This window comes from Ctenopharyngodon idella, chromosome 6, assembly GCF_019924925.1.
Source record: "Ctenopharyngodon idella isolate HZGC_01 chromosome 6, HZGC01, whole genome shotgun sequence".
NCBI lineage: Eukaryota > Metazoa > Chordata > Actinopteri > Cypriniformes > Xenocyprididae > Ctenopharyngodon > Ctenopharyngodon idella.
In genome coordinates, this window is record NC_067225.1 from 15330458 (window position 1) to 15351921 (window position 21464).

Here is a 21464-nt window from a genome sequence, read left to right on the forward strand (position 1 = left end):
TAGAGCAGGGTGGAGGGAAGCCACACAGCTAGATCTACACCAAAGCAAAACGGCCAATTAACTTTCTATTTAATCATAAATAATATTGTATTGGACATATTCCGTAATGATCCGTGGCATTTTGTGCTTAAGTTATTATTAATATATATATATATATTTTTTGTCTTTTCATTTTGTCAGATGCTGCTTTTTTTGCTCTGAAGTTCACATTCTGCTCATTTCAGCAGCTTAAAGAAAATGAGAAGATGCTGTTCAGATGGTGGTTCAACACAGTATTTCTCAAGCGTGTGATACAAAGTTAATGTACCAACGTGCATAATAGATTTAGACTTAAAAATGGGGCTGGAAAGTCTCAAAGGATTCTCGGCAAACTCAGCACACTGCACCATGCACATTTATGTATTTTTAAGGGAATTTTACATGTTGCGCCTATGCAGTTTCCATAAACACAAGAAGAGGTATGGGACATGCAAGCAGATTTTTTTTATTCCATGTTGCATGTAAGTGAAAGCTATTAAAGTAATATTATTAAAAAACATTAAAGCTAAATTCCATTTGATTTGTTTGTGAATAAAATCACCACTAATCTTTGTACATATTTAGCTTTGTGCAATGATAAAGGAAAAGTCTGGCAACAGCGTTTCATCCCCATATTAGATATAATATCATCTGGAGTGAGAATGTCCATGTTCAGTGATATAAATTGTGTTGTATATGTTGCCCTGTTGAGAGGCTGATGGCTACACCACACTGTCATGGGAAATTATCAATGGCACACTGCCCAATGATGTTCAGTCCCTACTGTCTTATATTTTCTAGGATAAATCTGACCTCATAAAAATGAATTTATGGTGGATTAGTTCCAGGACTCTGAAACGGACAGAAAAACACTGCAAATCATAATACAGATGGTTTGTAATTTAAATACAATATAGCACAGTTCTAGTGATAGGTAGTATTACTGTAGTATTGCAGGTCCAGTATTAGTGTGAAAAAAGATTTGTTAAATATGTCATATCTATGACGCATTGTGTCTTAATCCCGTTCCATCAACTCTCCTGCCACTTTCTACCAACTTATACATTTTTTTCTAAAAAGCACAGTGTGTATGGAGCTGTGATATTCATCAGAAGGAGTGATGTGTCATCTGTATCACTCCAGATCTTCTACATTTTCTCTTAGATAGAGAAAGTAGATTATAAACTTTAGTACTTTATCCTACTATTTCCAGGAAATGCACCAAAGCTGCTGGAATCAGTTGTGTTTGTTCCTCTGAAAGAGTTTGTGTGTCTGTCCATAAATCCCAAAGACCTTAGTAGTATGGTCCTACTGATATATATATGTAAGCAATAAGGTACAAGAGGCTGTGTTGTATCGTGAATAAGTCACGGCTGAAGGGCATTGTTAGCAACCCCTTCAGCCGTGACTTATTCACGATACAGCACTAGCCTTTAGTATCTTATTGCTTTTATAAAACGGTTACCACACAATACAAATATTAAAGCCAAAAATATGTATCAGTGCAACTTTCATGAAGTAAACTTTCACTAAAAGCCTTCCTTCCACCGGGAAAAATAGTCCCTGACCGTGAATAGCAACAGAAGTTACATTATTACGCCATTAGATGGCGGCAAAGACTTTGAGTCTTTATGAGTGTGTCAGTCAGTAGCGAAGACTTTTACGTTGAAAAGACCGAATTGTTGTGAACACAGAACAAGACGCAACTAACAAATGCTTTGACTAGCGCTGTCAGTCACGGGAAAACCCCTTAACTGTTAAAAGGACAAGATAATACATCAGACATTTAAACAGATTTTTTATTATGAACATAGGACTATCAAAATAGTGACGTGACGTGTAGCCAAGTATGGTGTCCCATACTTGGAATTTTTTGCTCTGCATTTCACCCAACCAAGTGCACACACAGAGCAGTGAATATTGAACACGCACACAGTGGGCAGCCATTTTTGCTGCGGCACTCCGGGGAGCAATTGGGGGTTACGTGCCTTGCTCAGTTGTGGGTAATGAGTGGAAGAGGGCACTGTTCATTCACTCCCTTCACCTACATTTCTTGTACTGAGCCTTGAACCTGTTACCTTTGGTTACAACACACAATATACTTGCAGAATAGTGGGACCATATTACTGAGTTTGGGGTCTTTGGGATTTATATCTCCTTTGGACATTATAATAAGCAAATTTACGTTTTTGCAATAACTCCAATAGCACTTGGAAAAAAAACCTTCCCCTAAAGAAATGATTATTATATACATTTTAAAAATATCCACATAAAATGCTGTTTTTATTTTTCAAACTCATTCTTTCTTCTGATTCCTAAAACATTTGATATGTATGGTCATGACAAAAAGTTAAGAAATGTTTAGGCTAGAAATTGTATGAAAAGTTACCAAATGAATTTTGATTTATAAGATCATTTCATAGAAACAAGTCCATTATTTTTTTTTAGGTGTGACTGTTAATGACTCCTGTATCCTCTCAAAGTAAAACCTTAATTAAACTTCTTAAACATCAGAGGATGCAAGCATTTGATCAGGAAAGTTTGGAACACATCTTGTGAGTGCTATCTTCTAAACATACAAGCCACATTTCTCCTATTTTATGGAACCAGGGGGCACTGTAACTTAAGAAAATCCTCGAAACTGTGTAACTTTGATCAAAGAACTTAATCCACAACAATTGCATCCACATGATCTGTTTTTTTTTTTCTCTGTTTTTTTTTCCTATTTTGTAAATGTGGTCCAGCCTGTTTGGACACAAGTTTTTGTGGTAATCATACAGATGGTGGCAAACATGGATCTACTAATACAATCGTTAAGTCCTCAGATGGTGTGCGGTTTAGCCACAGCTACCAGCACACACACAAACCACACATTTCTGGCCACTATAAATCCCACATACAAACCACAAAATGACGGCAGGAGAATACTTTCACATATCGCCTGCTGCTCTCTCTGTATATCACGCTTTCTGGGATCATGCACTAAAACTGTTTTTAATGTTTTATTGCATTTGAAAGTCTTGGAAGTAATTACAAATGATGATCTTTTGTAATGATTTAGTTTGTTGTGTATTTCAGAGATCATTGATGACATTACTCAGCTTGTGGACAAGACGGACAGCCGCATCAAAAACGAGACGCGCAGAGTCAGGCTGTTGGACAAGAAGTCCACTTCCTGTGGTGAGTGTTCTGCCACTGTAGCCCTGGTTTTATGTACTCGGCATCAAGAGCCCGACAACAATAAGCCTGTCCATCATTCAGATTTATGGCCATCTATTTCTCTCTCTGTCCCTTTCTCCTCCCTACTGCGTCTAGAGCAGTCTTCAGAACTGAAGGGATTAAAGCCCACTGCCTGTAAATGGCAAAGTCAGAACTGCACATTATGGTCGGTCTCAGTGCTGTGAGCTCTTACAGGGCCATCTGCATGTGATCTGTGAGTTTGTTATTGGAACGGCAGTAAAGGTGAGATCAGGCAGAGACATTTAGAGAGGTCATTTACACAGATTTTTTGGAAAGTTCTGCAAGACATTATTTTACATCTGTATACTTCAGAGTACTTTCTTCTAGGGTCTAATTTTGTCTTTGTTAGAGATAATACACCCAAAAACCATTATTTAATCTCCCTCATGTTGTTTCAAACTTGTATTACTGACTTTCTTCTATGGAACACAAACGGTGAGTTTTTGAAGAACATTCAGTATTTAAATTATGTGTTTAGAACAACATTTGAACTGAGTAAATGATGACAGAAATTTAATTTATGGCTGAACTATTCCTTTAATTGCATTTTCTGTGATGTGATCAATGACTACAGCCTCTCAGATTTCTCAAGTTTTGTGCACGCCAACCATGTCTGGAGCACTTAAATCATTTCACATGTGGTAAATGTTGAAGCATGTCTGCATACTCAAGCAGCAGACACAAAGTATCTGTCTTCATTAAGCTCTTCATTAAAGGAATACTTCACCCAAAAATCCTATCAATATTTACTCACTCTCATGTATGAACTTCAGCAGTGAAAACCGTGAAAAGCCGCTCTTTTTTTTTTTTTTTTCATGCATTGAAAGAGGATGGTGATCATGGGCTGTCAAACCTGGTGAAATGCATCTGGACGTGACATGTCTGAATGGATGCAAACTTAAGATGATCTTTGAATAACTAAAATTTTAGTCTGTTCCTCACACAAGACTATCATATGACTTTCTGAACATACTGTAGCTGTTTGCACCACTTTTTTTTTTTGTTCATTTTTCCTTTTCCTTTTTGTTCCTTTTTGGATCTTGACAGCCCCCCTTCACAATACTCTACAGTTCTACAATATTGTAAATTCTGCAATATTACAGTATGGAAAGAGCAGCTTAAACATTCCGCTAAAGATCTCATTCTTCTGCAGAAGAAAGAAAGTCATACCTTTTCTCCTGTTTTGTTCCATGGAAGAGATTAAAAATGTTTTCAATTTTGGGTGAACTAATTCTAATGTTGATGTCTTTGGGTGATAAAAGATGTTCAACCAATCTGCTGCCACTACAAACCTTTTTGTGTGCCACTGTTTTTACACTTGACAAATGTTGAAGTGACAAAATTGACATTTTGGGGAGAGCTGTTGCTTTAAAGGGTTAGTTCACCCAAAAATGAAAATTTAGTCATTAATTACTCACCCTCATGTGTTCCACACCCGTAAGACCTTCGTTCATCTTCAGAACACAAATTAAGATATTTTTGATAAAATCTGATGGCTCAGTAAGGCCTCCATTGACAGCAAGATCATTTCCTTTTTCAGTGTCCAGAAAGGTACTAAAAACATATTTAAAACAGTTCATGTGACTACAGTGGTTCAACCTTAATATTATAAAGCGACGAGAATACTTTTTGTGCGCCAAAAAACAAAATAACGACTTTTCAACAATATCTAGTGATGGGTGATTTCAAAACACTGCTTCATGAAGCTTCGAAGCTTTACGAATCTTTTGTTTTGAATCAGTGGTTCGGAGCACCAAAATCACAGGATTTCAGTAAACTAGGCTTCGTTACGTCATAAGTGTTTCGAAATTTCAGTAGTTCTCATGACTTTGGCAGTTTTGTACACTCTCTGAACCTCTGATTCGAAACAAAAGATTCGTTAAGCTTTGAAGCTTCATGAAGCAGTGTTTTGAAATCGCCCATCACTAGATATTGTTTAATAAAGTCGTTATTTTGTTTTTTTGGCACACGAAAAGTATTCTCGTCGCTTTATAATATTGAGGTTGAACCACTGTAGTCACATGAACTGTTTTAAATACGTCTTTAGTAGCTTTCTGGCCATTGAAAAAGGAAAAGATCTTGCTGGCAATGCAGGCCTCACTGAGCCATCGGATTTTATCAAAAATATCTTCATTTGTGTTCCAAAGAACGAAGGTCTTACGGGTGTGGAACGACATGAGGGTGAGTAATTAATGACAGAATTTTCATTTTTGGGTGAACTAACCCTTTAAAAGAGCTGACATGCCAGTAGAACTTTTATTTATAGGGCTTTTCACTATCTCAAGTTACATCAAGACATTATTTATTAAATAAGCTCCTCGTAGAAGACGTGGAATTGATCGTGAATTCATTTTTATTATAACCATGAGCATGTGCAGGGTGTGAATAATAAAACTGATAGTTTTTCTATAGTGAGAGCCAGTTTGGCTACATCACTTCTGCTTTGCCCTATAAAGATCCGTCTTGAATTTCTCTGGGAAATAAATGCATTGCTGTGCTTTGTCCTGCTCCTCTGATGTGACATATAATTGCATTTGTTTGTCCAGAGGACTCTACAGACTAAAGTTTGTTTGCAGATCCCAGAGCTGGAGGCCAGAGTTGCCGAGTTTTGCATTTATTCTCTTTCTCGCTCCTTTATTTCTCTACGCCTCTTCTTCTTGTCCCGTGTCTGCTTTTAACACCTAACCATATTCATGTATTCTGTGAAGGGGGTAGTGAAGAGGAGGGGTTGATGAATGGAAAAATTCCTCACTGCCTTGTCGCCCGTTCCCCACTTTTTTTTTCTTTTCTTTTCTTTCAACTTCTGTTCCCTGACTCACTTCACTCCTCACATTTCCCAACTTTGTTTGACACTTGTCTTTGTCTTGTAGAAAGAAATTGTTGAAAATACAACATGCCACAACACTTAAGGTCTCTCCAGCTGTCTAATCTTTCACTCCTGTGCACACACAAGGTTTATACAGTATTTATCTCCTGTGTCATTCTTATTTTCAGACTGTATGGGTGTTCACATTATACTGTACTTTCTAAAAGAGGATGTTTTTCATACAATATCAGTTGTCAGTCGAAGATTCATATTCTTTGTCTCCAGTATGTGTCTACAATTATTTTCTGTCCTTTTGACACTCAGAATATTAGAATAGTTTATTCCTTTTTTTTTTTTTTTTTTTAAATGACAATCATTCATCTACTGTAGTTGAAACTGCCTTAGTTTTGATGTATGTCGTCTGAAAGCCAGAGGAAGAACATGCTATGTGGGTTTTTGCACATAGCAAAAAAGTCTCTTGTTCTCACAAAGGCTGCATTTATTTGATCAAAAATACAGTAAAAAGAGTAATATTATGAAATAATTAATGCATTTTACTAATATTTTAATATATTTATTCACTCAAGTCACATGATTCTTCAGAAATTATTGTAATAGTCTTATCAATGTTGAAAACGGTACTGCTCAATTTTTGTTTAAACCATAATCCATTGTTTTTCAGGATTCCTTGGTGAATAAAACGTTTTAAAAAAAGCATTCATTTGAAATAGAAATCTTTTGTAACTTTATAAATGTCTTTGCTGTCCCTTTTGATCAATTAAATGTATCCTTGCTGAACAAAAGTATTAATTTCTTTAAAAAAATCTAATTCTAAACTTTTGAACAATAGTGTATAGATAGATATAGACCATTTGACTAGACGTGAACTTTAGTGCTGCAGTCAAATGCTAAATTAAAAGCCAAATGTGTCGTCATATTGGAATGCATGAAGTCTGATGGAATCCATTCATGTAATTTGTTTTTAATTTGTTTACATTCTACAACCAAATACTTTACAACCATCCTCTTTGAAAAGATGAAAAAGAAAAAAGGACTATTAGGAACAACATTGACAGGCAGATCAAAATCATCTGTTCGGAAAATGATAGATTTCAGGCCCATCTTTTGTTTGGAATCTTCCAGCTCCCGACTATGACAAGTTGAAGTTTGGAGTTTTGCAGGTCTCTTATTCTCCCTCGTCTTTGATTTTAAATAAATAAAGGACACTTGGGAAGAATGTGTGTCCTTTGTTCTGCCCCTGGGTGGCCTCACAAGTCTTCTGCCCTCTGTGCACACTAATCTATTTGTCTAGCAAATATTATTGTTGTCATTGGGGCAGCGTGATTGGGTTACAGAGCTTATTCGATTGCTTATAGGACTGTGACAGTTTCTCAGAGGTGAAAAAGAGGAGCAAACAGATGAGCATGGGTGTGAAGCTCACTTTAAAGTCTCACAGTGTGAATGAGGGTTTGTTTTACACAGTTCTCTTTAGGCTCTTTTAAATCTGAATGACATTTTGGCATTTGGCATTTTATACAGAAAAGATAATGTTCACTTGGAGATGTTTTTCCATCATGGTAAAGGGTTTTCTACAGGTTTACTAGTTCAATGAAGATTGATGGGTTGATTTTTCTTTTTGATGTTTGATATTTCACTTCTCTTGCCAGTTTTCTGTTAAATAAATCAGTAATTTTCCAGTAGGATGGGGGTCTGTTTTTTGTAATTGTGGCATTGTTCCTAGTCACTGTAAAAAAAAAAAAATAACGGAAATAACGCCGGCTGTGTGGCGTTATTTCCTAACTCATGCCCTGCCCGCAGCAGGTTTTGGTAGGTTGGTATTTCATAATACCAGCGCGAGTTAGTTTAGCACGGCTTCCTTTTACCCTGTGCTTCAGTGCTGGCCAGCTGGCGCTATGATCTCCAGTGGGAATGCGCAGCCACCGAGCCAAACTATGAGAGAAATGTAAACTAAAGTACTGAATCACACTGCAAATACATTACTAGCCAGTGTCCATGACGAACGGCGCATATGTCAAAAATCCTGTCTGATTAGCCGAGATAAGCATGTTTTGAAATTACGTGACAGATGATGGCATGTCTGCTTATAGAATTTGCACAAACAAAGGAAGCACTGAAGTTAGATACGCTCGAGACAAACATAGTCAGAAAATATGTAAAAGCGTGAACTTGAAAACGTTTAAGATTTTAGTTTTAAAGGATATATTTTATGAGCTGTAATTTTTTGTCTCTTTATATTATTAAAATTAAACAATTAAAAATAGGAAATTATCATTTTATTTAACATTTTATAACTAGTTTAAAATGTATTAATTATTATAAAATGTTAGGTCTTAAAATCAGGAAAATTCTACTTTTTTCTTACACTTTTTTCATATCAACACATATTTCCAGTTAATTTGGTATTTATGTATACAGTATTTATTTATTTTCTTTGTTTAATAATAAAGATTTGCTGTCCCTAATATTTGTCATTTCTGTCACTAATGTCATGCCAAACGTTTTTGAAAACATTTTTTAGAATTAGTTTTTTATATTTCTATTTGCTGTAGTAATTGACAGTTTTTAGATTACAATCTGAGGTGTAACTAGGAGTTATTAGTAAATCAGTGATTATTTTCACATATTAATTCAGAAATAATTTATTTTTATTTTTGTAAATTCAAACTTAAATAACCGATAGGCCTAATTTGGATATAATTCTAATAGGATCTGTTTTGTGTTATCCAATAGGATATTGGATATATCCAACAAAAAGTAACGAATCATTACCATCACAGAGAATATCGGTAACACTTTATTATAGGGTCTTTTAATTGCTTATTAGCATGCATATTACTAGAATATTGGCTATTTATTAGTACTTATTAAGCACATACTAATGACTTATTCTACATGACCTTATTCTACATTCTTAACCCTACCCAATACCTAAACTTAAGAACAAACTTACTATTAATAAGCAATAAATTAGGAGTTTATTGAGGAAAAAGTCATAGTTAATAGTGAATATGTGTTCCCTATACTAAAGTGTTACCGCAATATCAAATTCCACATCATACAATGTAAATCCATTTGAAGGTTGATGAGGATTTAAAGATTTTAAAATGCAATAAATATTTTAACATAAATGGAAAAATATTTTTTTAAAGATTTTAAAAGATCAGCCTTAGATTGAAGAATCACCCTTAAATTAAACATGGCAGTCAAAATTAGCCTGATTTTGACAATTGACATAGCTAAAGTGTATAATTGTATTAAATTAAAGCGCTAATAAAACACATCCATATTCAGTATATCATTAAATGCATTAATATTAATAACTGTAAAACTTCAGTTTGATTAATAAGCAGTTCAAGACTAACTTATGTAGAAATAATGTAGACTATTCAGTCACAGTTGATGGTTTATTGGCATTTCGCAACTTCAAACGTGGTTCATTTAATCCGAATTTAGAGTCAGAGTATTGTAATAGCTGATCTACAACACATGTAAGAATGTTCTGGTTGATGTAAGTGACTCACAGGAGATGAGACATCCTCTCCAACACCTTCCTGGAATTCCTCTAGCGACACAGAGTATATGAGAAATTTGACTATCAGGAGGATTAATGAAAGGCAGATGCATCGCTTAAAGTTTCACCACATTTTGTTTGTCATTCTCGCCCTCACTTAGTGTTGATCTCGAGTTTGAATTATACACAGGGCCAAGAGCCCCATCTAGGAGTCATTACTGTGTTTATTTTAATGAGTAATAAATGAAAAATGCAAATAATGAATAAATAAAATGAATAAACCATTAAAATTATAGTTAAGAATTCAAGAGCTTCAGGAAGTCAAAAATTTTAATTTTAGTCGCAGAGGATATACAACAGATTTTTTGAAGTTTTTGTGGTGCAGCTGGTAGGGACGCACATGTGCTAAAGATCAGTCATGTTTTTGCATGGTAAATTATGAATTTAAATGTCCACATGCACAACAATTCACTGTTAGGGTATCTTCTACTCAAAGAGTGTTGGTTCATTCAGATGTTTTGTGTGTGTTTTTGTATCAGGGATGTGGGTGGTGATTGTTCTTCTCCTCATCGCCATCATTGTCGTGGCGACTTGGCAATGAAGAGGATGTTTCTGAAGAGAAGACAGCACAGATACGGACCACAGAGACTATTAAAAAGAAGTGTGTTCGGGGGTTAACGAGGGATACACGCAGCTTCCAAGCAGGCTGTATAGGTATACACATCCCTCCAGACCCTTCTCCTATCCCCTTTTCTGCATTTATGAAAGTAATGGAACCCATGACTGGGTTAAAGCCAAGGAATGGACCACTATGAAGAACTGAAATTCTTAGTTCCTCAGATAATGATCAAAGTAGGATTCGGAATGGAAAGAAAAATAGAAAAGAGCTTTGAAAGGTTTTGAATATTATTATGAATATAACCATGAGCTTGAGATGCTCCAAGGGGGGAAAACCCATTTAAATTCTTTGTTTGGCAGTAAAGAAAATGATCCGTATCCATCATGTAAACAAGGTCTGTGAGTCACAATGCAATACAGAATATTGAGCGCCGCTCTTGGGTTAAAATATACAAGCTCTGAACCTATCTTTCATTATCTATTCAAATGCATTACAGTTCAGATTCTATTTTTTAAGTAAAAAAAATGTGATTTTCTTAACACTTTTCTGTATTTTTTTTTTTCCCTGAGAATGTGACTTAGACATTCTTACGTTAAAAATTCTAATAAATATAGTTAACACAGCCTGATCTCAACTGTTTCATTGGTAAAATCTTAAAATTGTAATTGTCGTAAATGTATTTACAGTCAAACCAAAATGTATTCAGACACCTTGAACATTTCATTCATTAATACGGTTTATTCACTATAGTTAAAAAAAGTGTTAAAAATATGACAAGATCTCAGAGTTAAACTGTGTCAGAAAAAAATTATGTCACATAACACTTAAGCAAAACATGGTCAGGTCTGAATAATTTCTGGTCCCAAATTTTACTGGTAGTCCACTGTATGAAGACTTTTTGGGTATAATATATCACAGTTTATTTTATTTTGTTATCCTCACTTACATAAATGAAGTATAGTGTCCTGCACCCACTAGTAAAAATATATCTAAAATATCAAAAATGTCTGAATAATTTTTGGTTTGACTGTATATTTATAATGTATATGTATTTATTAATGTTATTTAATATTTGTCACATGTTCAGTTCTTATTTCCTTACATCTTTACAGTAATATCTAAATGATTACATGAATTACATTACTTTTTTAAACCAAATTTATAAGTAGGAAAAAAATGAGAAAGCACACTAGTAATGTTTTGAGATTTTATTCCAAATGAATGCTGAATGTAGTTCTACCAGGTTGGTGTTCAGTAGTTATTTTGCCCTCTGGATTTTAATCACAACCATCTAAACAACCACAAACTGTATTAAAAAAAAAATAAAAAATAAAAAATCAAACAAAAAAGGTAAAAAGATGTCAAAACAAAACAAAAAATCCACAATGTCTTGTGTCATTAAATATTTTCTTATAATAACCATAATATATTAGTATGCATTGTAAAACAATATTGCAGACGTCTTGTATTTGTCACAGCTAAATTTACAATTCATAATATGAACAAGAAGCAATGTATGTAAGGTCTGCTGGTAATGTCAAATACATGAGCCATCTTTCCACTGCTGCGAAAAATAAAAACTGAACATAAATTTACATCGTTGTAATACTTAAAATAAAAAAAGAGTGTGCACTAAGATACTGAGTGCCAAACAAAATACATTTACATGTGGTATTACGAATATTGTTTGTAACCGGTAAATACATCATATGTATAAATATCTGTATGTCATACATTGTGTACATTTACAAGTAGCAATCATTGAGTTAAGATGATAATTACTGCACACGTAAACCATTCATCGAATCCGTCTTTTCTTTCTCTTTTTTTTTTTTTGGTATTTGATACTGAAATGATCAGTTCTTGCAGTTTATTTTCTTAATGATCTGTGAAGGACTGACCACACCATCAAACGTTAAGTGACCTCTCAAAGATCAGTGAAAAAGCTGTACTTTAGAGAACTTCTGTCTCATCGGTAACAGAATAAGTGTGTGTGTGTGTGTGTGTGTGTGTGTGTGTGTGTGTGTGTGTGTGTGTGTGTGTGTGTGTGTGTGTGTGTGTGTGTGTGTGTGAGCAGCGTTTCTCACAGTGAAGAGAATTCTCTGTTGTAGTGAAACATTACTGTACATGCATTCCTACATTCACAGACCCTAAATGGACATGTTAAAGGAGAGATGCTGTTGCTTTACAAAACTAAATACTAGTTCATGAATACTAGTTAAAGGTAATTCGTACACTTCTAAATACTGTTTTACACACAAGGAAAAATACTAACTATACACACCATTCTATACCAACACTTAGGACTTACGAAAAGGCCTGTTTATACACTGGACTCATCGCACTGAAGTTCTGTTTTAACAAAAGAACGTCATCGTCCATGTCTGGACTATAAACAACTGAATCAGAGCATCAAATGGAGCAATAAATGATGTCATCTACCTCAATCATCATGTCTTATACAAAAATATACATGGTGGTTTTATTCCAAGTTCAAAAATAATTGTAAATGCATGCTAATAATTTTAGGGTTTGTACAAGCATGCCATTACATTTTTAGCATTTTCAACAATTATGAGTACAGATTTTTTTTTTTTTTTTTTAGACTCACACACATGGCTTAAACAGACATTGTTTTTTTTTATTTAAAAAAAAAAATCGTCAATTCTACCAAATGTAGTCTATATTAGTGGGGACTTTTGAAGAAAATAGGCGCTACTTAAATGTACAGGGCTTCTTTTCAGCAATTGTTAGATGATTCTTTAACCTTGAAGTAGTGAACTGCAAGCCACCTACAATGAAAAGACAATCAGAAACATAACCTTTGAACAGAAACCGTTGATTTGCTTTTGTCGTGCATTTGCTGGGACAGTTTCGGAGTCTGTAGCAGTCTGGGCAAACCCAGCAGCACCAGTCTTCAAAAATGAGTAGTGTTATATGAAATATACATGTTACACTGTACAAGAGCTTTCCTATATTGTCTTTTTCTCTCTTTTTTTGCATCTGAATTCAATGATAATGTTAAACCATGCAACTTCATGAAAATCGCAACAACTAATAATGCTGAATTATAAACATAATATGCACCAATATATGCATACATTTGTTTTTCATGCAGTGTTGTTACAAAGTGATATTTTTTTAAAAAATACTTTTCAGACCTTGAAGAAAAAAAAAAAAAAAAAAAAAAAACCTTTTAAATTGGCTAAAGAAGACCAAAATTGTTTTGATGTCTGTCACATTAAAAAAATTCCTACCGAAATATTCTGGAATGTTGGCATCTCAGATGCCATTATGCATTATGCATAAGTTAGAGCATATGAATTTTTAAACGCTAAAGCTCACTCATGAAAATGTTTCATTTTTTTTTTGTATTGAAGAGGCTTGCTTTAAATAATGTTTACATTTGTTTTCACCTTAAAAATTTGTTTAAGAATAAGAAATACAGCTTAATTTGATTCTCAAAACCGTCCAGAAATGGATCTGAAATATGAAGCCATTTAACATCAAATACCTTTCTTTATAATGGACGCAGGTGCAAAATTGGCAAACAGCAAACAAATCTTGAAGGAAACAAATAAGAAATGAAAACTGCATCGTGAACTCCTTCACACATGTTCCTATTTTAAAAACAAAATGTTAATATTGTCTTCATGCCTTTATTCAAAGCAGCGATGTTCAGTTCATCTTTTTTTTTTTTTCCTCTCTCTTCCTTTCCCTTATTATCTTTTCATCCACCACTCGTCTGTTGTTTCTCTGTCCAGCTCTGGATGGCCACCTCTTTCCTTTTGCCCTCACTATGCTTTCTTGCATTTTCCTTTCTTCTCCCGCTGCTGAAACTTCCGGAGTCTTCTAGCCCAAGTGTCCCTCCATTGAATGACCAGACTGCCCTTGTCTGCCACCACTCCGCTTTGTCCAGGGGAATCCTCATCATTGCCCAGAAGTAGGTACTTCTTGCCGGGCTTGATCTTCGGGCACTTGCAGGCCACGTCCTTTGCTCTGACCCACAAAAACTGGTCTCCCCTGCGGATTCGGCTTTCACCCTGTTTGTAGACAGAGATGATGTTGACGGTGAACTTCCACCACTCACCGGCTTTTTCTGCCTTTAGGATGTGGACCTGAACAGCTGTAGAATAACAGAAAAAAATAAAATAATATTATTTTTCCACTATTAACACAGATTTTCAGAAGTCTCCTGTCGTGTTTTAAAATACTTCATTTATTTCATTCAAATTAAAACATTTGTATAACACTTTATTTTAGGGTCCTTTAACTAGTTGCTTATTAGCATGCATATTACTAGAATATTGGCTATTTATTAGTACTTATTAAGCACATATTAATGCCTTATTCTGCATGACCTTATTCTACATTCTTAATACTACTCAATACCTAAACTTAACAACTAACTTACTAACTATCAATAAGCAGTAAATGAGGAGTTTATTGAGGTAAAAGTTGTAGTTAATAGTTTATATGTGTTCCCTATACTAAAGTGTTACCAAACATTTCATTTAAAACTATTTCATTTAATACTAAGAAACTATATGGAATATTTTTGTACTTTTTAAATTCATGTGTCATTCACAAAATTAATCTGCGAATGAAAAAAAAACAAACAAACGTATTAAACATATTTAAACTTAAAGTTTGGCCATTTACACAAAATGTTCCCTTGCACACAATGAGGTCCGAATGTCTGACACCACTAGTGAAAATGTTTCTATTTTGAATTTTTCTAATTTAATATATATATAATATATCCTCACCATCACAATTTGAGTGAAAAGTTGAACTGAAAAAATTAGTTACATTAATTTCTTAGTACTTGGCATGTCTTGATTAGTGGCCAAGAAATAGTTTTCCTTATTAATAACTTTTTTTGTTTGTTTTAAATGTTTCGAATTCCTACATCAGCTTCCTTTTCTATTCATTTTCCAGGTTTAAATTAGATTATGTGGGGTCTGACTGCATGTTCATTTGATCCTAAAATCTTTGTTGAATAAATATATATACACACACTGAGCCATAAAATGGTTGCAACATAATACTAGGCCTGAATTCACAGACACAAGTGAAATGATAGTTCTGCCGCAGATTCAGAGTCTGGCTCTGATTCTGATTAACATGTTTGTATCGTCTCAGTTGCTGAAGCAATGCAGGTCAACCTTCAGTTTAAAGTGCTTTCAAATAAAGCATGTAACTCAAACCTCGCCGCAGTTTGAGAATCCTTGCAAGTGTGAATCCTCAAAATCTGCTTAAACTGCCTGTAGACTCATGCTGTTCCCCTTTCATTATTAATAGCCTTCAAGGTGCTTTGTAAGGTGACTTTGACAAAAAGGACCAGCAAAACAGGCAGATTTAATTTCGTCTGCGTAATGCTTTGCAGATTGAGGCAGTATCATGCAGGCTAATGTTTGGTGATCTTCGTATCTGTCCATTTACAGTCTTTACGTACTTTACTCACTGTCTGCATGCTTTTAAGGCTAGAGACATGCAGAGCATGCATGTCACTGGATCCATATTGAGTTGTTTTTTCCTCTGATATAGAATGTTTAACCCCAGCTTACAAACATTCTTAGAAGAATTCACATTTTTATTTTATTTTATTCACAACTTTATTTAATACCCTTACAAGGATCCATTTTCACATTTACAAGAATCAATTTATATCTTGCGCTACTTAGCATCCAACTAGACTGAGTTTAGACTTCTCAGTTTTATTGGGTGCCAGGATGTGCAAAGTTCTTTAACTCTTTCCCTGACAGCGTTTTTTTTTTTTTTTTTTAAATGAATATCTGAACATGCAGTATATTAAAAGAAAGAGCCTCTGCTTTAAAAAAACTAATAATAATAATAATTTATCAACACTAACATAAAGCTGAGAAAACTGTGTTTTTGTCAAAGACTACGTCCAGATCGTATTCAGAATGATGACACACAGTCCTATACATCTTCCTGGGTCGACATTTAATTTTTTAACGTTAGGTAGTTTTGATTTACATGCTGTTTAATGTTTGATGATCGCATTATTTTACATGTGCATAAACAATGTTTGTTTCGTTTGTTTCTGCTGCTGCTTCGCCTGTGTTTTGATCCGGAGATTCAGTACTCTTTCAGAAGATGTGTAATAGTGCCCCCTTCCATAAAAAAGTGAAAACGTGGATTGCCGGAAAATTCTGTCAATGGCAGGAAAGAGTTAATAGCCAAAAAAATAAAAATTATTAGAAGAAACCAAATGTTAAAGATTTGTTTTGATAAGTTTAATAAGTACAATCGCAACATATCAGTGTTTGCTTAATGACTCGGTTTCAATTGTGAATACATTGAAATCAATTGTAGTTATGTTTAAAGGAATATTTTGCAGAAAAATTAACATTCTGTTGTTATATACACACCTTCATGTTGTTCCAAACCCATATGACTTTGTTTCTTCCGTGGAACACAGAAAGTGAATTTTTGAAGAATACCCTGGCTGTTCTTTTTCTATTCAAAGTGAATGAATGAATTGAAGTGGTTCATTTGACTCGTTAACAATATTCCAAATCTTCTGACACCATTTGATTAGCTTTGTGTGAGTAACATTGAAATTTAAGTTGTTATTCACTAAAAATCTTGATATCCAGTCAAGCTTAGCTCTCCTTAGCTTGTTCATGAGAGACGCAGCAATGTACTATTCATAAACAACTCATTCTTTTTGGTCTGATCTTTTCAATGAATTGCTTAATGCAGTTCACATAACCATTCTGAATATTTTGTTCTGGAATTGCACTCATCTGACTCTCGCTGCCTCAATGATTCAGTCGTAGTAGCAATAAACAGCTTAGTCGAGAAGAAGATTATCAAGGAATAATGACTAATTTTGTTGTTTCCTACTTAAATGTATTGACTTCAGAAGACTAGTTATTTTTTGTAATTTTTTAAGTTGAACTGCCTTAGTTTTTATCAGAATACTGTATGAAATGTACGTATGGTGTTCCACGGAAAAAATAAAATGAATACAGTTTTGGAACAAAATAAGGGTGGATAAATTATGACAGATATTTTTTTATTATTATTCTTTAAGTACACTAGAATATCATCACAGATGAAATCCAAAATCTTTAACTTTATGAAAAACTGTCACTGTTACCATTTGGAAAGTCATTTATCCAATGATAACAACATGTCACATGGAGGCCCAGCTGTGGTCAGGATTCCTGTGGTGTTTTATGGGTAATGTGGCAGTGAGGCATGAGGCTGTAAATATCATGCCACAAAAAGCCTGATTCCCCTCATAAGTCTTTAGATGACTCCATATTCAAGTTCAATACCATTTCCAGCCATTTCCCCCCTCGTGCTGCTGTATAAAGCCCCCCTGATGCTCGAGAAGGCAGAAGGAAAGTGGATTAGGTTTAATGCTCAGAATGTGGGAGTTTATCCTAGATTGTTCACTTTTGAGTAAAGGGGGAGCTGGCCAGCTCTTCATAACTGAGGACAACTGTAAATTGAAGTCAGCGGGGGACCATATTAGCTGGATAAATTCTTAAATGAGTCTTAAATGAGTAATGACAGTGTAGAAAGGAGATCATGCAAAGCCGGTCTGCAGGAGGTGATGGCACTGAGTATTCATCATGTAAGATGCAACTACCGATGTGTGCCAGACCTCCTCTCTACGCTGCAGGGATTCCCTGTTTTTTTCATCCTGAATAGACCCTTAATCATACAGAGGTCTATTGGGCATTGTTGGTTACAGTTGTATATATCATATCATGTCTTTGGTTGGAACGCATAAGCAATTATTATTACATTTATCACATGCCACCTTTACAAGTACACAGCATTGGCATTATAAATAAAAGTACTTTCTCTAGCTTAAATTTCAATTAATTCCGGCACATATGGGTAAATGACAATCCTAATGTATTAAAAAAATTAATTCAAAATTTCATTCATACATACAGTGACCAGAATAAACATCTTATATGATAAGCATTTTCTAAATTAAAATTAAGTTTGATATTTTGGGGGGCATAAAGTAAAAATAATCAGGGTGATACAACTTTCCTGATATCACAATGAAGAAATTTATTAACAGAATGGATTTTTTAAAAAAGAAAACCTTATTAAGTAGACTGGCATACATTTTTATTATTATTATTATTTAAAATAAATAAATCTACTGCAATGCTTATTAATATTTGAAAAACAAAGTCATGTGGTGCAACCAACATGCAGAACCATGCAGGGAAGAAAAAAAATTAAACATCATAGCGAGAACCCCTGCAGACCCTCATGACTGTGTCAAGATCAATTAAGTCTCTTAAAATATCTGATTATTTAATAGTAAGTCAAGGTTAGTTTGGTGTGTAAAGTGTCATGTGGTGCGATTTCCCCTAAAACTTAATGATATTTATAAATTAATAATACTTCTTGCAGTAAAAAAGATATTTAAAAACGTTATAATCATTAACGTGTACACAGTGTGTGAGGAAAATATGCAAATACTTTTTCTTGGTTACACCACATGACGAGTCATTCAATTTATACTTTTATTGAAAATTATTTCAATGTTTTCCAAAGCCACTATGAGCACTCTAATTTGTCATATAATAATATGGTAATATTCAAAAATATAGCAATATTCAAAAATATTACAATTATACCTATACTTATACGATAACACTTTAGTATAGGGAACATGTATTCACTATTAACTACGACTTTTCCCTCAATAAATTCCTAATTTACTGCTTATTAATAGTTAGTAAGGAAGTTGTTAAGTTTAGGTATTGGGTAGGATTAAGATAGAATAAGAATCATGCAGAATAAGGCATTAATATGTGCTCAATAATTACTAATAAACAGCCAATATTCTAGTAATATGCATGCTAATAAGCAACTAGTTAAAGGACCCTAAAATAAAGTGTTACCACTTAAACCCAAATAATATTTGTTTTATTCAACATCAATAAATGACCTATACTGTAAAAATTCATTTTTTTGTAGCTGTAAATAAAAAATGATAAGAGCAATACATTTCACAAATGAAAATAGTTTAAAATTAAATCTTACACCAATTTATTTTCAGTGTATGCTGACTGAAATGAGTCAAAAGAGCTGTTAAAATGCTCTGGCTGTTATTAAATCTGCTAAGCTCTTTAAGTTCCACGGGGTCTCGCTTGACTGATGAAACAACCCCACCTCTAGGGCTGCACATCTGCTCCTTTTCATGGACAAGAGAGGGCCTGCTGCCCCCAGGAATGCAGGACAGGGACGTGCGCTTCCCTTAATGAGGATATCTGTGAGCGCTCCGGTCCCTTCTGCCCGTCACACTGCCATGGTTTGATCCGCTTTGGGCTGAAATACCTGCTGGGCTGTCCGTCAACGCAGCCTCCCCTAAACCCCTCACTGATGGCCTTTCCTCCTGTTTGATCCTTTGACTTTCTTCTTGAAAGCCCTAAGTAAGCCATCACTACAATATACCAACACTGAGGGGGCTCGAGGGAATTCGGCTTTGGATAAAGAATAAAGATGTTGTAGAGGGCAAGGATTTGAGCCACCTGCATAAATGTGGGAGTGTGCTGCTGTCGGTACGGTGTTGTGTGCACTTTTCTCACTCACCGTAGTCTTTCTTGCAGTACTTCTTCATATTGATCTTCAGCTTGCCTTTGGATGCCTTGCAGTAGGATTCACAGTCTAAGTTAGGAGGTTAAAAGAAGAAAGGAAGAAAGGGGAAAAAACACACTATTAAAGAATGTAAAAAAGGGAACATTGTCAAAAAGAGAGACACTTCTGCAAACTACACATCTATCCTAAAGCCCTGGCCTGTTGTGACACCCATCTGCCCAGTTTAATTGTGAGGCTGTAATAGGGCTTGTGAGGCATTCAGCAAAGTGTCCTTTGCTCCTTAGAAAAGCAGGAGACAAAAGGTCTCTCTCGTTCTGCTCTCTGGATGTCTGGACCCTCCCCTGCTCTGATGGGAGCCCTCTGAGGCCAAGCGTATTGTGCCACCCAGCGATTTTTTTTTTTTCAGTTCCATGCTAATTTCTCACCCTTGTCTCCACTGTCAGTGCCATGATGGGCCTGATTAGGGCTTTTTGAATCACGACTCCTCCCTCCCGGTGCTGTCAACTCACCCTGTACGTCTGTCCTAATGCCCCCTCCCCCACCGCAACCCCTAAAGACCACTTCAACCTTTGGCATTTATTGGTTCGGCACTCAGGGAGGTTGCAGTGAAGGGGGAGCAAGGGTTGTCCAAGCACAAAGGGAGGTCAGGGGGGAAATTAGCAGCACATAAAGTGTTTAAAAAGCTTGTTGTGTGTAAAAATAAAGAAGAAACATGGTGTTTCGGCAAAAAAAGCACAAGGGATTCGGTGCTGATTGGGCCTCTTCTACAGTTTTTTAGTACAGCCACATAAAACGACTTGCTCCTTCCACTCGGACAAGATTAATTCATTAAAAACACCTCTTTCGAGCATGCAGATGTTTAAATGGAGAAGTTTTCTTTTGCCATTCCCCTTACATTGTCATGGCCTTCTTTTAGTGGATGGATGGAATGAGGAGACGGAGGAGGGGGAGAGAAAAACCTTTCAGCTCGCCTGCATATGAACAAACTTCATTGTTTCGGCCGACCCTCGCTCCATGCCTGCCTTTTACTTTCTTTTGGACTCTCTATTCTCTCTTTGTGAATGAGGTTGCCTGGGCAACCCAGGAATCAGAAAAAAATGCCCGTGAAAGTAGTCGCGCCGAAGTGGTTGCGCGAGGGAGTCCAAGGTGGGGTTGGGCGAGTCAAACCGTGCACACTGTAGATTGGAAATGGCAGAGAAACTGTAACCGAAATGAAATTGAGAGTCCATACTGTGGCAGCTTCATTTCCATTTAAATGAAGACTGTAGAGCAGCTGCTTTGTTTTCCTATAACCCTGTTTAATGCCATCACGATACTTCCCTTTGATAGCCATCATTTCTCATTAGCTCTCCTTTTAAAGAGGTGATGAGCACCCTGAGATTCCTATTTGAACATCTAGTCCCCCGCAGCAAAGACAAATGTACTCATTGTGCCCCCTCTTGAGTTAGGGGAAGTAGGGTTAGCTCGCCGTCCCGTCATGATGCTCCCACAGAGGCCGGTGTCACCTTAATGGATGTTTTTCCTGCCGTCTTTTCAAGCGAAAGCTGTGTACGAGAGATTTTGGCACCACGTCCAGTGGCGCTGCTAGCGGTGCCAGTGAGTAAAAGAAAGCTGCGTGTAAGTTTGAATGTGAGGCTTGT

At 35.4% G+C, this 21464-nt stretch overlaps 2 protein-coding genes across 3 annotated transcripts in view; one reads left to right on the forward strand and one right to left on the reverse strand.

The window, feature by feature from the left end:
• stx8 (syntaxin 8) overlaps positions 1-10837 on the forward strand; it is a 65824-nt gene extending 54987 nt beyond the window's left edge. Inside the window, exons 7-8 of the mRNA XM_051896712.1 lie at positions 3097-3198; positions 10136-10837. Coding sequence (XP_051752672.1) covers positions 3097-3198; positions 10136-10197 — 164 coding nt within the window. The 3' untranslated portion in view covers positions 10198-10837. The remainder of the gene's footprint in view (positions 1-3096; positions 3199-10135) is intronic.
• Positions 10838-11408: 571 nt separating this feature from the next.
• ntn1a (netrin 1a) overlaps positions 11409-21464 on the reverse strand; it is a 76397-nt gene continuing 66341 nt past the window's right edge. For both annotated transcript variants that reach the window (XM_051896711.1, XM_051896710.1), the window contains 2 exons: positions 19819-19893; positions 11409-14341 (listed from right to left, as the gene is read on the reverse strand). In XM_051896711.1, coding sequence (XP_051752671.1) covers positions 14013-14341; positions 19819-19893 — 404 coding nt within the window. In that variant the 3' untranslated portion in view covers positions 11409-14012. The remainder of the gene's footprint in view (positions 14342-19818; positions 19894-21464) is intronic.